The sequence below is a fragment of the Sitodiplosis mosellana genome, unplaced genomic scaffold (genome assembly GCF_009176505.1).
Source record: "Sitodiplosis mosellana isolate CC-2019 unplaced genomic scaffold, AAFC_SMos_1.0 Smas_scaffold_6150, whole genome shotgun sequence".
NCBI classification, from domain to species: domain Eukaryota; kingdom Metazoa; phylum Arthropoda; class Insecta; order Diptera; family Cecidomyiidae; genus Sitodiplosis; species Sitodiplosis mosellana.
In genome coordinates this window covers 2,421,422-2,438,457 of record NW_022601391.1, presented here as the reverse complement: position 1 = coordinate 2,438,457, position 17,036 = coordinate 2,421,422, and the positions used below count along the sequence as shown (strand labels likewise).

At 37.1% G+C, this 17,036-nt stretch overlaps 1 protein-coding gene across 3 annotated transcripts in view; it reads left to right on the top strand.

The window, feature by feature from the left end:
• LOC129573890 (dentin sialophosphoprotein) overlaps positions 1 to 17,036 on the top strand; it is a 68,026-nt gene that overhangs the window by 17,097 nt on the left and 33,893 nt on the right. For all 3 annotated transcript variants that reach the window (XM_055455036.1, XM_055455034.1, XM_055455035.1), the window contains exons 2-5: positions 5,319 to 6,475; positions 12,318 to 13,792; positions 13,982 to 14,192; positions 14,348 to 14,753. In XM_055455036.1, the coding sequence (XP_055311011.1) occupies positions 5,598 to 6,475; positions 12,318 to 13,792; positions 13,982 to 14,192; positions 14,348 to 14,753 (2,970 nt within the window). In that variant the 5' untranslated portion in view covers positions 5,319 to 5,597. The remainder of the gene's footprint in view (positions 1 to 5,318; positions 6,476 to 12,317; positions 13,793 to 13,981; positions 14,193 to 14,347; positions 14,754 to 17,036) is intronic.

Genomic DNA, 17,036 nt, shown 5'->3' with positions numbered 1-17,036 from the left:
AATTCGTCGGTGGTTAAAGAATGGTGTACAGACCAATGTAGGCAATGGCGCTCGACCGGGCGCAACTGGCTCTTAGCTACATGCACTTTGTGTGTGTGTGTGTGTGATTTGTGACGGTGTTTGAAATTTTCTACGCTTGATGCATTTTATATCGCATTAATAAAGTATATTTATGCTTCTTTTTTCACAATTGGCTACAGAAAAGCGAATGAAAAACGCAATTGCAAGTGGAAAATCATAGTGAATGGCAACGCACGTATAATATAGTGCTCAAAGGGCTTGGCCTTTTTTTCTCTTCTGGCTATCTCTGCAACAATTTAATGAAATTAATTGCGTCCTTTTCTTTCGCTCCATTAAGATTTTCTATCGGTTAGCATCGATCTGTTTTCTAAGAAAACATTTCATTATGATCGGTGATTTATGGTGACACGAGCGCACACAAGCCCATTGTGTGCCGTTCAAATTAAATTTGTATTATTATTTTGATTTGGAAAACCGCAAAAGCACTTCATTGATTTTTATGTTCTGCTCGCCCAACGAAATATTGTGGGACATTATCAATTGAACCTAAGCCCCCAGCGAAAAGAGAGAATCGCAAATCGAACATTTGGTTGAAGTCAACACATTTTGAACGCACAGCTACAATGCAATGTTATGCAAAATCGTGGCAAAAATAGCGGCTCTTAAGGCAAAACTTAAACGAATAGCTTTCAATCAATTTGTTAATTGTATAATTGAGCGATATATTCGATGTTAAATACATTTTTGATTTTGCATTGTGTATGACATATTGCTTCGATGTATTTATAAGAAGAGAAAACAAGACCGCAGAGCTTCGCTTCGCTCCGCTCTGCGTTCTTGAGTTTTTAGTTATTTAATCTATTTTGTTGTTTCACAACAAACTATTTTTTGGCGCACTACATGAAATGTATTTCATCAAAGTAACTTTGAATTAATATATTTATTTTCAAAATGAATCACAAGATCTTGGTTTAATTTCTTTTTTGAAATATACTGCCTTTGGTTTAAATTAAATTAAAAATATGAGCATAAAATTCAAATTCACCATAATTTGTTTCATCACACAAAAAGTATTAAGAAAAAAAAGCAGATTAGTAGCTCTACATTTCATGTAGTGCTAAAAAATGAGCTACGAGACGGTGTTGCGGGTCGCGCGCAATTTGATTCGGGCCGCAACGGTAGAGCTAATTGAAAATCAGATCTTACAATGTAATAAATGGTCAAATCGATAAAGTGATTCAAGGAAATTGCTTTAATGTAGCAGAGCTTTGAGATTTTAAGCGGTATGACAGCAACAGCACAGAGCAGAGAGAGAGAGAGAGGTTAGCCATCGTGTCAGCGAAACACACCAAACACGATGTATTGTGAAATGTTTTTTTTTCGGGCCGTAGAACACCGAAAATTCACACTGGCTCAATTGGCAGAGCACGAGCATGGTCACATGGTCGCATGGTCTTGCAGCGCACCGACTCACAACATGTATGTTTGACATATTATTCAATGTGTGACTTGCAAAATGTTTGTCTCACTGGTATATGGTATGGCGTTTTGCATCGCAATTCAGTTGCAATCAGTGAAAGTGCTAGCAATTGTCCATTATCAATTCTCCTTCCTCATTAGGTTCCCTTCCTCTACTCACCGCACTCGCGCCTCAATTTGATCCCTTTGTTTTGATCGGTTATTCTTTTGGCCGATTTAAATCGCTCCCCATAATTGTGCTATTGCTGTCATTGCGCTTGTCATGTCACTACATTTCATTTTATGCTTTATTTATTACGTTTTTTTTTCGTCGTCGTCGTCGTCGTCGTCGCTTGTCCGGAATTTATTTTGTAGGCCGAAGCATGCAAATTACTTGCAATAGCGTATTACATTTCATACAATACACGCATGCATACTATGTGTATGTGGCGATGAAATCAACCAATATAACTGATTTATTTAGTGAGCACGCATACGCTTAACGAAACGGTATTTACATCATGCCAAAATTTATGACCATTCGATGCAGTGATTTGTTTTGTGTTTTTTTGTCGATTTCACATTGTCATGTCGATGTTCAGACATTTCCTTGGACAATGCACCAAAAAGTGCAGCAATCGATGTTTCATTTCCATTGAAAAAAAAAGATTACTTCCATTGCAATTGAAAGTGAAGCGAAAATGAATCAGATCGGAAAGAACCTCGGATTGTTTTTCTCAACCGAAAGTAGAATGTCGACGAGTACTCATTAAATACTTGTCATGTTTCTCTCAATAGTTAACATGAATTCTAATCACACACCGCACAATTGCACAGAGCAAGAGGCAAATTACCACAATTTTTGTTATCATCACCGTGCGATCGCTTTTGGAAACGTTTACGCGCGCGCGGCGTATACACAATAAAAAAGTTCACATAATTCCAACATAGCACATGATTTATTGTCGCTGTTGCGATCATGTACGAATACGATACAAAGTCTGTTTTAAATGTTGTCGCCAAAGAAGTCGAAACTCTCCGATCCAATTGCACCGTGTGTGTATATTTCGTTACGTACAAATTTTGAATCGAATGCAAGTTCACTATTGATGAGCGACGAACCGGAGTTGCCCAAAACCGAATTATTTAATGGTGAGTAAATGGCTGGCTGGAATATTTATGACCATTTGAGTGATATAAACCATGAAACATCAATTAAAATGCGTGATGTCAGCCACAAAATGCGGGAATAAATGATAATGTAGTATGTGACAGCTGCAATTTTGGAGCCAATTTAATGACGACTATGCACTTTTGTTATGCTGACATTGAACGAATCGTAGATTGTCATACGGGAAAAAAGGCGAGCAACAATATATAATAGTATGTTTATCCCATAAAATCCGTTCGAAGTCTCAAGCATCGATATCAGAATTCACACACACACACACACACACACACAGTAGCCATCAACACACGGTTCCTTGAACTTTATGGTTTTGAATTTTGATCTCTAGCCATCCAATGCAAACGAAATTCAGTAGATAGGTCATTATTTAATCTGCTTCTAGATGTTTTTCGGCGAGATTTAGGAAAAATTATCATTTGCTTCAATAAATTTTCATCAATAGAACGATTCATAAAATACGGTGACCAATACATTCTTCACCATTTAAAACAAAATGAACACAAAGAACAAAAGACGAATTAAAACAAAAAAAAAACACGTGCAAATTAATGTCAAAATGTGTAAAACGATTTGTATTATAGGGCGACAACGAATAGTAGAAAAAGGTCATGTTTCATGATTATGTCAAATAGATAATTAAAAAAACGACACACTGAGAGAGAGAGAGAGAGGGAATACCAGAAACAGGCGATCTGCTATTGAGATCTTGTTCGGTAAATGATTATTGCAGTAAACATAAAAATTCGAATATGTAAAACGCAAGATTAAAAAATATATAAATAAAGATATGCTATGATTTTCATTCCACACGGTGTGTTCGATGGATGGCTGACGACTAATTTTATGATTGATTTTCAGTTTTTTGCTTTTTGGTTCATTAAGCCGAATGTTTTTTTTATCTTCAAATATTTCACATTGACTACAGGCTGTGTTGTTTGAATGACTTCTTGTGTCGTTTTTTTGTTTATAAAACGACCAATCTTATTTGTTATTCAAGTAAAAAATATGATACACACGAAAAAGGATATGTTTTCCACAAAATTTTGGTTGTCATCAGAAATCATGACAACTTGCACTTATCATTTTTATGCTCCAACTGTCTCTCTGACCCTTGATTCGACTAAAATATAGAAAATGAAGAAAAGTATTTTTTTTTTCTCCAGCCAATTGATTAGCTCGATGAAATTTAGATTTTGAATCATATTGTTTCTGCGGAGAGAGCCGCTTCTTTATTGATGTTATGAATTACCCAAAATTTTATTAGCCCGTTCGGAAGTCACTTATTAATTTTCGGTTATAAACTTTCCTTTTCATTTGCACCATGTCTGACAGTCTTAATCATAATACAATAAAATATTGCTTTATAATGTGAAAATACGTGCGACAGTAAAACAAAAAGATCATTTCACACATATTGTTCACTGCACTCTCTTCACTTTTATCCGTGCTATCATCAAATACGTGATGGCACGCGCTCAATATCACTCACAAAATTTCATTTATGGTTTTACAATTTTATGCAATCCATATGAATCATTTTTGGTCATTTCAATATCACTTGGTCAATTAGCGCGCCCACGCGCACGAGCGCGTGCATCCAGCATACGAAGAAAGTTCAATAGTTTAATTTTTTTATTATTTTGGGGCGTTGAAATGATACATTCGGTGATGCTTGTTCACGCGCCTTATCAATTACAATTTTATGCAAATATCATACATATCCGTCATCTCATTCATCTGAATCGCGAATATTTTGCGATGCGATGAATTACAAGAGCGAATGAGCACGTGCTGCGAAACACAATAGTAGCAGCAGCAGCAGCAGCAACAACAACAACAACAATGCAAGCAATGTGCAAAATGAACCGTGCATAAATTAAATACGAAATAGAAAAGAGCACGAATCAAAAATTGCTTGAGTGTGTCGAAAAGGTTCAACGCAATCAACACGAAAATGAAAGCATGGAATGTTTTGATGCGCGCTGCTTAAGTACGCATCAATTGGGTCAAAAATGAAATATTCATTTATTTAACAATACGTCAGTTCGTTTCGGATTGTTCCAACATGTGTTTGTACATTTCTACATGGCGGACGAACCAATTACATTGTGCAGAAAGATTGTAATGAAAATTGAGAAATTGATTTGAAAAGAATTTTAACGTATTCGTGGGGAATGGCTGTAGTTCATACAAAAACCACCGGAATCATTGCTAGACACTACCAGATTTATAAACATTTAGAAGAAATCTCAAAGTTACTTTCCAAAAATGTCGTGAAAAAAAAGCAACACTCATTTGAATATGTGGTTCGATTTAAGCAGCCGAATAATAAATACCGAGTAATCGCATTCGTAATTTCATTTGTGCGATGCAATTAATGCACATGGAATTCAATTTTTGATCGTTCAACAAAGAGCAGCATATACACACATACATAACCAAGCCAAGCATTAAAATATTACATCGAAAATGTTAATGCTGAACAAATTTGTTAGCTTTTCCAAAAGATACTTTATCTGCATACAATGCAACAATCAACCGCACAAATACTTGAAACTCGACTTAAAAATACACAATTCGAAAGTTTACAAAAAGCATGAATAAATATTTCTAATGGTGGTCTTACTTTTTTCTCTCTCCCATATTCCAGGTTTAACATGAGCAGAATATATGCCTCGAAACTAAAACACCGCAGACAAAAGATCTAAATCATATTTTGAAAGTGATTCAAAGTGCGCAGAACATAGTAGGGCAACATTGTTTTGTGGTTTTGTTTTTGTTTTTTTTTGCTCGATTGCAAAAAGTCAACGTCATCAACTTGGATATTATTTTGAGGTATTTAACGAAGAGAGTTTCGCATAATTGGCAAACAACCGATTAAAAACACACAAACACACCACATTTAAACCACGTATCCAAGACGAACCAAATGAATCATCGCACCCACTCAGGAAGCTCACCTACGGTCATTACGAATCCAAATGCTTTTGACAGTAGTAATTCCGTCACAAAAAATAGGATATCGACGGCATTCCCAGCGAATAAAAACAATCATCAACGATTGAATGCACCGAAAAGTGCGAATTCATCGGATCGATCAAGTGGCACGAATAAAAATCCATTGAAAATCGATTTCGATGCACTCGAATCCATACCATTTGACGATGTGACGACTGATGATACATATCCAGATGCTATCATTGGATCAACCACAAATCCCAATAACCACGATAGCAACGCTCACATATCGGCTGTTTTTAAAAAATTAACCACATACTTTTCCCAATCATCACACAAAACGCTTACTAATTTAAAGATCAATAATAATCGTACAAGTAGCAGTCGTAAATGTAATTTAACGAATAAGCCACGTTTGGGTGATCATAAGTTTAGCTGTAATCAAAATAGCACTGATAATTGTGCCGTATTCGAGAACTGTAATACTATTGCTTCGTTGCCGGTGTCATTGAATAGGAGTGAGTGCAGCAGAGATGACACATCGTCATTGCCCAGTGACAAGCAAACGCCTTTTGTGACAACCACATTGCACACGAAGAAATCGACAAATCTTCACCATTCTAGTGATAGAATTAGTGTGAGCAATAAGATTAGCGTAAGTGCCAATGCCATGTGTCGTGCTGACGATAGCTATGCACTCGATGGCCGAAACATGACCATTGCCACATCAACGATGCCATCATCCAACACCCAATCCACCAATAATCGAACGAAAAACCTGAAGACCACCATTGATGGTCTACAAACCGGTGAAACATTTTCATTACCGCGGGTTATTTTAAGACAAAGGTAAGTCACCATTTTCATTCATTACGTATATTCTAGGGTGTATTGAATGTGTCGGCGGTTTGAGACTAAAGGGACCGTTTAACATCATATGAACTGCTGAGAATAAAAGGCTGACGGCTGCAGGTTTTTCGCAAAAGCGGGATGAAAATCAGTCGCACGCAAAAGAGACATTTCCAAAGGTTGCACGCAAACGGAACATTTTATTTTGTCGCATTTCGAATTTTCAAGCCGTGATTACAACAACAATATACTTCTCTCTTGCGTGCAACCTTTTGAAATGTCTCTTTTGCGTGCAACTGATTTTTATCCCGCTTTTGCGAAAAACCTGCAATCGTCAGCCTTTTATTCTCAGCAGTTCATATATTCATTGGCGAATCGGTACACTCAAATGTCTCGAATCGTCGATTGAACCCGGGTAATTAATCGATTGAACCCGAGTCTCTTTTGTCGAAAGGAAAACAACGAATCGTCGTTGAACATAAATCTTTTTGAATCAATCAAAAAATGCTTTTCTGTTCATAGTCTTCCTAAAACATGAGTAAATTGTAATTTGTTTGTTTTTTTTCTTTTCAAAACGGGATTTATACGCTTGGTTCAATTCATCGAGAATAAAAAAGTTCGTCGCCCAAACACATGTCGTAATATGTTGCTTGTTTAATCAAAATGCATACGCAATGCTCGGCGCATTCCATATTTCGGTCATTTGTGTCGCATTCCAATCTGTTTTTTTTTATTTCTTCTGCAAATAATCGATACGCAGGTATCGGTAAAATAAAAAAAAATCGATTCGTGTGTGCGCCAACTCGCGCGCACATTCATTCCTATTTCTCACAAGAGATTGCTTCAGAAGCGGTTTTGCATCAATATCTCATTGCGATCGTAGAAAAATCGATTGAGAAACTATGCTAGGGTCGAATACAAATCAACAAGTGAATATGTTACGTATGTTTGTACAAACCCATTGACCTATTACGAACTCTATTCCATCTATAGATTGATAAAAAATGAAGAAGAAGAAACATAATTAAATTTATTATTTTGAATTGTCAACGTTTCGGTTGAATTCATTTTTGGCAAACTAGCCCAATAAGCGATGTAGCATTTCGCATTCGGAACGAGTTAGACAGAAAAAAGTCTGATGGTGTGATTAAAATATGGAAAATGGCATATTTCAATCAAATGCAATTGCAACGCTATACATGCATTCAAAAACACACCGTGCATCGATGAATGAAGATGAACCGGTTTATGGAGAAGCGTGTTACAAAATCTCATTGAAAAATTACACATTTTTTACGGGCATTGCAAGCAAGAGAGAGAGAGAGAGAGAGAGAGAGAGAGAAATAAAGGCGAGCTTGTCTGAACTATGGGCGTTATTGTGTTTAACATTTGGCCGAAATTCGATGAATAATGCTCTCACTGTGCAATTTCTGTAATGTACCGCTGCAAATGTTGCTGAAAATGACCGGAATAAATGCAATTTTCTATCGGTTTGGTTGACAAATGCCAAAACATTTTATGAAAACCGATCGCAGTTCGAGTCATTGGCGGAATTCCTTCGAGCAAAGAAATAAATAAAAAACAATATACGAAAGGTCAGTTGAGTGAAGTTTGGCGCCTGAATACAAGCACATTTATTTTATTACCTCGTTAGTAATGAAGTATCGGGTTCGGTACTTGGAAATGATGATATCTGCCTTGCAAAAGAGGAATAGCCACAATTTGTAAGATGGCTCTTCGCCGCGGGAAGAGCACATTGTTTAATTATTTGACCGACCGTGTGTTGGGTGCCAAGTACAAATTGAGCTGATAAATTCGTGTATAGTCGCATAATAGTATCAAATGATCTCATGGTGCATTCAATTTATTTCCTCGTTGATTTTTCATCAATCGTTCACGCCGTAAGAGTCAACAACAATCTCGGATAAACTATAGTTATTCGTGTCTGCTTCGATCATTTTAACGAGAAAAATTACGGTTCCTTTTTGAAAAATAATCTCTTTTTCTTTCGAAAAAACAACATCCGTCTAAATTTGAGCATCCATTTTACACAAAAAAAAACACAATATTGTCATGTCACGTCAATCCTAGCGAGACGCTCAAAAGAAATTATTGCGCATGCGAAATATCGCTGGTGCACTGAGTGAAACAAACACATTTGACCGTATCTCCTTCAAAACAAATAGTGCACATTTACATTGCTCGTGCCTTTTTTTCCAAAATAAAATATTGGCCATAGTGGGGGGATAGGTATTGTTTTTGCTTAAAATATAGGTGTGTTGTTGAAAAATTGACCAAGAACTTGGCTATTGAACTAATCAATTAAGCACCGAAACTGTAATCCCATTAATTAATTCATTTGTAAGATTGATGAATACCATGTAGCAAGAAAACAATTTTTCGGGAAAAAAAACTTCCTTCCTCGTTTTTGAATCATCTGTTCAAAAATCTGTAACAAAGTATTCAATTTTTTTTTCATCATGGTAAATGTATTTGAACTCTGAAAAATCAAATATTCAAAAGACTACCGTTATTTTTGCCTTTACATAGAGAATTGACAAAATTATACATTTGAATGAGGCAACGACTTGAAATCGTCTCATTAAAAATTCAGAGTAAAATGCAAACTAATGCTCTCGTCAAGGAAAGAAGTGAGCAGGAGAACCATGCATATATTAATCGGCAATATTTTTGATTTATAAAATCGTTTTCGGTTCAATTCGCTGAACGAATCAGGTCCAATACGAATCCGAAAAAAAATGAAATAGAAAAATGTATCTTTGACGGTTTTGCTCGGTTGCATGATTGTTTCTTTCTCTGTTACTTCTTTCTTTGAGTGTGTGAAACGCGCGCTCTGCCAATAATAAATGTAGCAGCGATGACAGCAGCGGCAGCGGCAGCAACAACAGCAGCAGCTATATCGAGCGATCACAGTAACACCATACTCACAATATAAAAACGAGAACGAAAACAAAACTCCGACAGAAAAAAAAGAAACACACAACAACAACAACAACCATTCAAAACGACCTTGCAAATCGCCATCCAGATGACCTTTGTATACATACAAATAATTTTTTGGACCAGATGAGCTTCATACGAAAATCGATGCGATGTTTGTGAGTATTCGCGCCGCATAAATTCATTATCAAAATTAATCGGTAAATTTTGGCTGAAGCAACACAATTCTCAGACCAATTTGCATCATTCGCATGTTATTGATTAACTCACGTTGAGCGAAAACCATCGCAAATTGCTCGACAACTCAAGTGGAAAGCTTTTGTTGGCGAAATGAAAGAAAAATGTGTAATTTTTTTTTTTTCGTTCAGATTACGAAAAATATTTCATACGCAAGTACATTTTCCAGCCCACAACATATGTATTTGTATGTATAAGTGTGTGTGTGAGAAAGCATCGCGTAATTTTACCCGCCTCTGGTGTTCAAAACGACACACGGCTTTGACCTTTTTCGAATTCCATTTACCATTTGGCTAACGTGTCAATGGTGAAAATGATCCACACCGCCGTAGCCGCCGCCGCCGCCAACAACAACAACAATAAACGATGATCACATTCGTTCCTCTGTCAAAGAAACTCTTTCATATTAGCACATCTGGTCTCGTCTGAGACAGAGCGGTACACGTCGTGCTCGCTCTCGTAATGCACAAAAGATTTGGTACGCGCCCATGTCGTGGTGTAATCGATGGACTACGTGATGATGTGCGCTTTGTCCACTTGATAAATAGTGTTGTAGTGCAATAATTTCGGTGTGTATTGAACATTTTGATGGCGTTTTGTGTCCGGGCTGCGTCAGCTTCATGTGACGAGCGTATTGTTATTGGTTTTACTTTAAATATCAAATGATGCCGATTGAGCGCGATTTATTGCGGAATATCGTTCTAACCAATAAACGAGTTGTGGAGTTGTTGTCAATTTCAATTTAATAATAATGTTTGATGAATGCGTCTAGTAGTCACTTCAAGGGTTAATTAGCAACATTTCTTCAAATGGAATTCAAATGATGCGGCTGTCGTGATGAATTTTTCGTTAATTGTTATGCAATTTCGGCCGGAGAACAATTATCATTATTATGACAAACGTGTCGAGAAACATCGTAAACATTTGGCCTGGCTGCTCGTTTACGCGTTTGATTCATTCGGTTTCGCTTCTGATTTGATGGTCGTTGTTCTTCAAGCTGCTGTGTTGCGAGTATTTTGTTACAACTTCTAGGCTGAACTGACATTGGATTGCGCTGTGGCGATGTCGTTTTTTTTCCACTCTCGGCTTCGAATCGTTTCAATCGATTGCTTTGCATATGAAGACGCTTTTTCAAAGCATCAAATCAAAATGTTTTGCATAAAGTTTTTTGTCGGTTGATTTGAACATGTTTCTGCCGCTTTTATTTCGCCTCATTAATTCATTTTAACGTTGGCTGTGTGTGTATGTTTGCTTTTTTCAATTTCAGCTATCTAGCTCTGCTTCATCTTTTGTTTGGCAAACATCAATAGAATAGACAATCGTTCATCGTCAGTTGATATGCCAACTGAAGGAAACAATTTATTCTCGGTTTCATTTTGCAGACTGTTCTGCTTAAAATATGAAACCATTTGAATGCAGTTTTTTTTTGTAAAAACAACGGCAACGTATATGCAACTCTCGACCTGATCGAAGAAATGAGGTAACGAGAGCAAAATCAAGGGTTACAATTCTTGTTCATGATTGTGTACGAAGTACCGCTCAACGAGTAAAACATGTCGCCGAAAATATAAAGAACAGACGCAAAGTGGCCGTAGTTCACTTTTACACTTGCTGCTCTGCATCATATTAGGCTATTGTAAATCACGTGCTCAATTTCACTTTCATTATATGCAACACCGTTAATACCAGTTCGGTACAGAAATACTTTTCTTTGGTTTCGTATCGTCCGTTCGACATTCGACCGAATCCATTTATTTTTATCAATGATTAGGGTGACAGCTGAGCGCGACAAGACTGAACTGGATTTGTGCAACAACAGCAAAAAAAAAACGAAATGCATTGCAAAACTCCTATTCTTTGAAATCAGAATTTACGAATGAAAATGTGTCATTTGTCACCCTAATAAACTGACAATACATCATTTTAGTTCATTTTTCTGTTGGACTGGATACGATAGTACTCCAACTATATCTGCAGAAAACGGAACACACTCCGTTTGGTTTTTTTAATCATTGCTAACCTTGAATCAACACTATGATATTACTAAACTTTCAATTAAAATGTGCAATGCAAACACAAAACATGTCGCACACTTGTGTGCGATGGTAAACAAAGCAACAACAACAAAAAATTAATCAAAAGACATGTAAGCGACGAACTCACACGACAAACAGTCCGTTGGGATTTTCGGTTCGATTTGGTTTGGCTTGGTTTGGTTTGTTTCGGTTCAGTTCTCTTCTCGTCAATGTACTCATGTGTATACGTATTACTTGAAAACCGAATGACTACAAAAAGAAGTTGTAGCGAATGTATATAAAACACTGGGGGGGACTAAAATGTAAGAGTGATTGGGGCACATTTTGCTTTATGTATAACATTAGGATAGCCGGGGCTTTTATGGCAGCTCTGGTTTGTTTTGAAATCAATAACTATGGTCACTTACGTAAGTTATCCTAACCAAGATAAGCCATAATGCAAATGTGTCATATAAATCATTTGAACGGGCTTGCGGTCAGTGTGGCAATTGTGCAGAAAGATCGTCAATGACGAATAGCATAGGAAAACCCATCAAAAGCAGAATAACCAAATATTAACTAAGATGTAATGGACAATTTTTGTTTAACGTATTTTTTCCCCGTTTCAGTTTTGCCTCACCGACAGCCAGTAATGGAAACCCCCGGAAAAATGTTAGCAGTAGCAAACGAAGTAATCCATCAATTGTGGATCGTAGTCGTCGTCGTCATTCGTTCGGCGAACAAGAGCAAGTGCCAGCGTCACACTATTCGACCGAGAAAAGTGGATCGTCTGGTTATTACAGTTCAAATGTGTACTCAACGAGTTCCGTTGAAGATCACATTTACAGCGAGCCCGTCATCAATGACATCACCGATAGTAATCGACGCCGCAAGTTCGACCAAAAACTTGACCAGCAAATTGGTTTGGCGAACTTGGAAAAGAGTATCAAAACATTGGAAAAGCATTTAAAATGTTTGAATAAAACAAATAATAAAGCAGTTCCTACTGGTGAACAGCCGCAGAAAACACAAGAGCCGATTCAGGAATCGACGCCGAAAACCAATGGCAGTGTGGATGAACCAACCAAACGATTGCCCACTATTGTTGAAGGAATGGATAACAACGCATTGGGATTGGTGTCGTATGGACGAACTGATATCGAGACTAAGAGAAGAAGCGATTGGAATGCAAATACAAACGACGATTCATTCATGGATTTGGACTTGGATACATTTCTGTTGATCGATGAAACGCGAGACAAAAAGAATAAATCTAGTTTCAGTCAGACTCGTGGCGAGGGTATTGAAAATCCGACATTCCAATCAGACAATGAACATGAACACGACCAAGCTGACAGTGGACAAGAAGTTGACGATGACGACGACGACGATCGCAACAGCGACAATGATGATAATGGTGGTGACGGTGACGAGGATGGGCACAGCCATACCGATAATGGAGGTGACAATTGCAAAACAACCGCCCGAAACAGTGATGAAAATAACTACAAGTGCACGAAATATATCAATTCATGCCCGGACGATGCTTACAATGTTGATGAAATTACCGACTACAAATATGAGCAGCATCACTTCCATTCATTTCTAAACAATAAACTGATGCCATTCTATATGAGAAACATCGAAGATCAATTGAACCATCAAAACACCAAAGACATTTTAGAAGAGATTCGCGAGAAATTGGCCGTGCTAATGAAACCAAGCAGCGATTCTGAGCACGAGAGCTCAGCCGAATCGGACGGCATTAGTTCATCGAAGAGTAATTCAAAAACGGTTTCACTGATGCGTAATATCACCGCATTGAAACTGGATGTTGACAATTACCTCGTTATGATGAACCAACAAAATGAACTTGAAATCAGAGCATTTTGCTCGGGACTGTCAAAAAACTATAAACTGCTGACGATGCAACATGCACTGGATAACCGCACAAGACGACCCAAACTGTCGACATCAGACATCGGATCAGAGGTGTACAGTAACAGTAACATTAACAGTAACAGTAACAGCAGTAGTAGTAGTCATCATCATCAATCGCAAGATCGACGACGACGACGATTGAAAAACCAGATGAAACGCAATCGTAAGTTACACATTATTTGGCCAATTAGAACGCTTTTAGCTGAAGCTTTGAAGCATATGTTGAAGTTAGAAAGCACTGTATCCCATTGTTTCCCACTGTTTTTTATTTGTTTACCTTTCCATAAAGCAATTTGATTATTCTTGACCGAAACATCACAAAAAATATAATCTCCATTGTATCGATTTTCAGAGGGTACCAAAAATCAGATGCGAACATGGAAGAATCAATCAAAAATACTGCTAAATACGTACGAAAATGATTCGATTCGATGTAGTAGCAGCGATAGTAATTTTCAACTGCAGCGACGTCATTCGGATTCGATTTGTTCTAGCTGGGAAGACAGCCAACAGATTATGACGACAAGTAGCAGTGGACGAGGCAGTAGTGGTAGTGCACATAGGTAATTTTCACATGAGATTTGGTATTTTCATTTAAAATTTAAGAGGTTTTGTTATGTATTTGTAAAGCGCAAATTTTTCTTAAATATTTTGAATATTCTTTAATTATTGTAAATATATATTATTCTTTCAATTATTTGACAAAATCCTTCTCCAGTGACAATAGCATCGGAAACGAAGTTATTATTCCAATTGAAGTAGAAACGTTGTTGAATACATCGAATCGAGATGCGACCCGTTTATCGACACCTGTATCGAATGATGCATCTGAATCGAGTACATCGATCGAATTGAGTACATCTATCGAATCGACTTCGGTTTCGGTTTCTGTCCCATCAAGTAATGGCCATATTGAAAATAATTTGGCAATGCAACAGCCATCGCTGGTCGTCGTTGACAATGCAAAAGATGTGACAAACGATGAAAAAGACATTATGTTGGAGTGGCATCGAAATAAGCCCAGCATTTGGCAGCAATACTATGGAAGCAAGCGTCTTAAATATAGTAACATGGTGAAAAAGATCAAAGGAAAATTTGATGTGAATACGGCTGTGATGTCCTATGTAAGTGTTGAAAATCTAATTTCCCTTTTTTTAAATATTCAATTCAATATTCCAAAGAATGAAGAGTGTAGAGGAAGAAAAAGCATTTGCTTGCATATTTAGCATTGAGTCATCATTATCGTTTGCTGAAAAAAACCACTCATTTGAACTCGCTTTAAGTAATTAGTCAAATTAATCATCAGTTTGTATGATTAAACGAAGAAAAAAAAGTCAAAAATAAACTAATAATCAAAGTTGTATATCCAATTTTATTTAAATTCAATGCATTTACAAATGTTCGTAATGCTGTTGCTATTGCATTCACTTGAGTTAATCAAGTCAATTTAAATAGTCATTTTTTTTATTCCGTAAAGCGACTGCAAAACATACAAACTTAGTTAATAAAGAAAGAGCCAGAAAAAAATTACCCAAAAAATGTTATTTTCAAGTAAATTGCTAAGACAAGTTACAAAAAGTGATTTAATAACTCAATATCTTGTCATCGAGCGCATAATATCAAGCAATTTTTGTATCATGAATCACAACAGTACTACATTTTATTATATTTGTCAAGTTGAATTAGGAAAAAAAAAATTACACGACAACACAACGTAACAGCGAAGGAGAAAAAAACTGAAATGGTCCACTTAATGCACGAAATATTTCAATTGAAATGTCAACTCACGTGAAGTTTCATAGTGACTTTTTGTTTGCCTTTTTTGTTGTTGTCGTTGTGTGTCTGGTTTTTTCGGATGTATTTAAACTGAAGATTACAACATTATCTACGAAACCGAGACAGATAGGTAGACAGTTAGACACGCGAATCTGAATTTCGATTGCACAGAAGACGGGCGCAAAAAAAAAGCCGGCAGTAGCAAAACGTTTAAATTTATTAAGACTTGTAACTGAATCCACCCAATAGTACAGTACGAATCACACGCACACAATGACCCAGATTGACATTACCATTCAAATGGCGTTGCAATGTCTCGGTTCGATTTCAGTTTAATTCCGTTCGAATCGTTTGGTCTTTGAACCATATCTTCGTATCAAAAGATTACATCAAGATGTCACACAAGTTTAACATTCCTGCCATTCCAAACCGCATCTACCACCTGCACAATCCATATATGCACAATTCTGATTTTGGCAAACAGTCGATGACATTCTGGACACCAATAAATAAATCCTTCTAATTGCCATTTAATGATCTAGTTTGTGTCTGTGTGTGTGTGTGGCACGTTTCTAGAATTTGCGTTGTTTGCTGTCTCTCTTTCAATCACTCGTACTATTTTGGATTCATCCTAATTAACATCGCACGAAGTCTATTATGCAATTTCGCGCAGTGGCAATCATCAACAAGATTGCTAATTGTTTCAATGACAAACTAACATGAAAATAATCGAAAATTAGGAGAGCAGGCGAGATGAACAGGCAAAAAAAACCGCGGGCATAGGTATCGTTACCGTCTTTAGTTACGTTAACTGAGAAAAAGCTTTGGGTGTGTGTGTGTGTGTGTGTGTGTGTGTGCGTGCGTGTGTGCATGGGAGCAGTCTGATTAGCTGACAATGAGACCATGACAACAATTTGGAAGCAGAGTACCGTTGACTATTGAGCCAAATCAAGTGCCAATGCCAAATGCCGTATGCATTTCAACTGCATATCATGTGTGCGCCAAGTGCGATTCAATCAATTTGACATCAATCACGTACACCGTTCACACTCTCCAGTACATTGTATTTTGGTCGTGCGCACGATGAAAGCACACAATGTAATGCTTCGCAATATGGTGTCAATGGGTCACATTACACGGCGTTTCACTAAATAACGTCAATACTTTTATTTTCCATATTTGTGATGCTTCAGTTCGTCCAACATGGAACATTGAACGACCGAAGAAAAAAAGTGCACAACAATTATCGGCACAATCATCACACATTTCCAAAACAATGACTTTGAAATATGTGAGTTATATGTGAAGTTTGGCTGGAAATTATTTGTTGAAATCATCGCTCATTCGAGGCGCTTATCACATAACAAAAGCGAATTAGCCTCAAATTCCGAGAATTAGAAAGTGTCCCGTCGCATGATTCTCAGAACCTACTTTGCAAATTTCACGGAACTTACGAGAGAGGAGAAAGAATTTCAACGTAATCATGAGAATTACAAAGCAAAATCTATGAAATGTGAGCCAAGCACAACTAGAATTCAGAACAGAAACGGAATACCGCCAGTGCGATAAGCGCGCGCATGTTGTAAACGCCTTTCGTTATTCCGTTAGCTAGAACTAATTTGGCTTTCAAA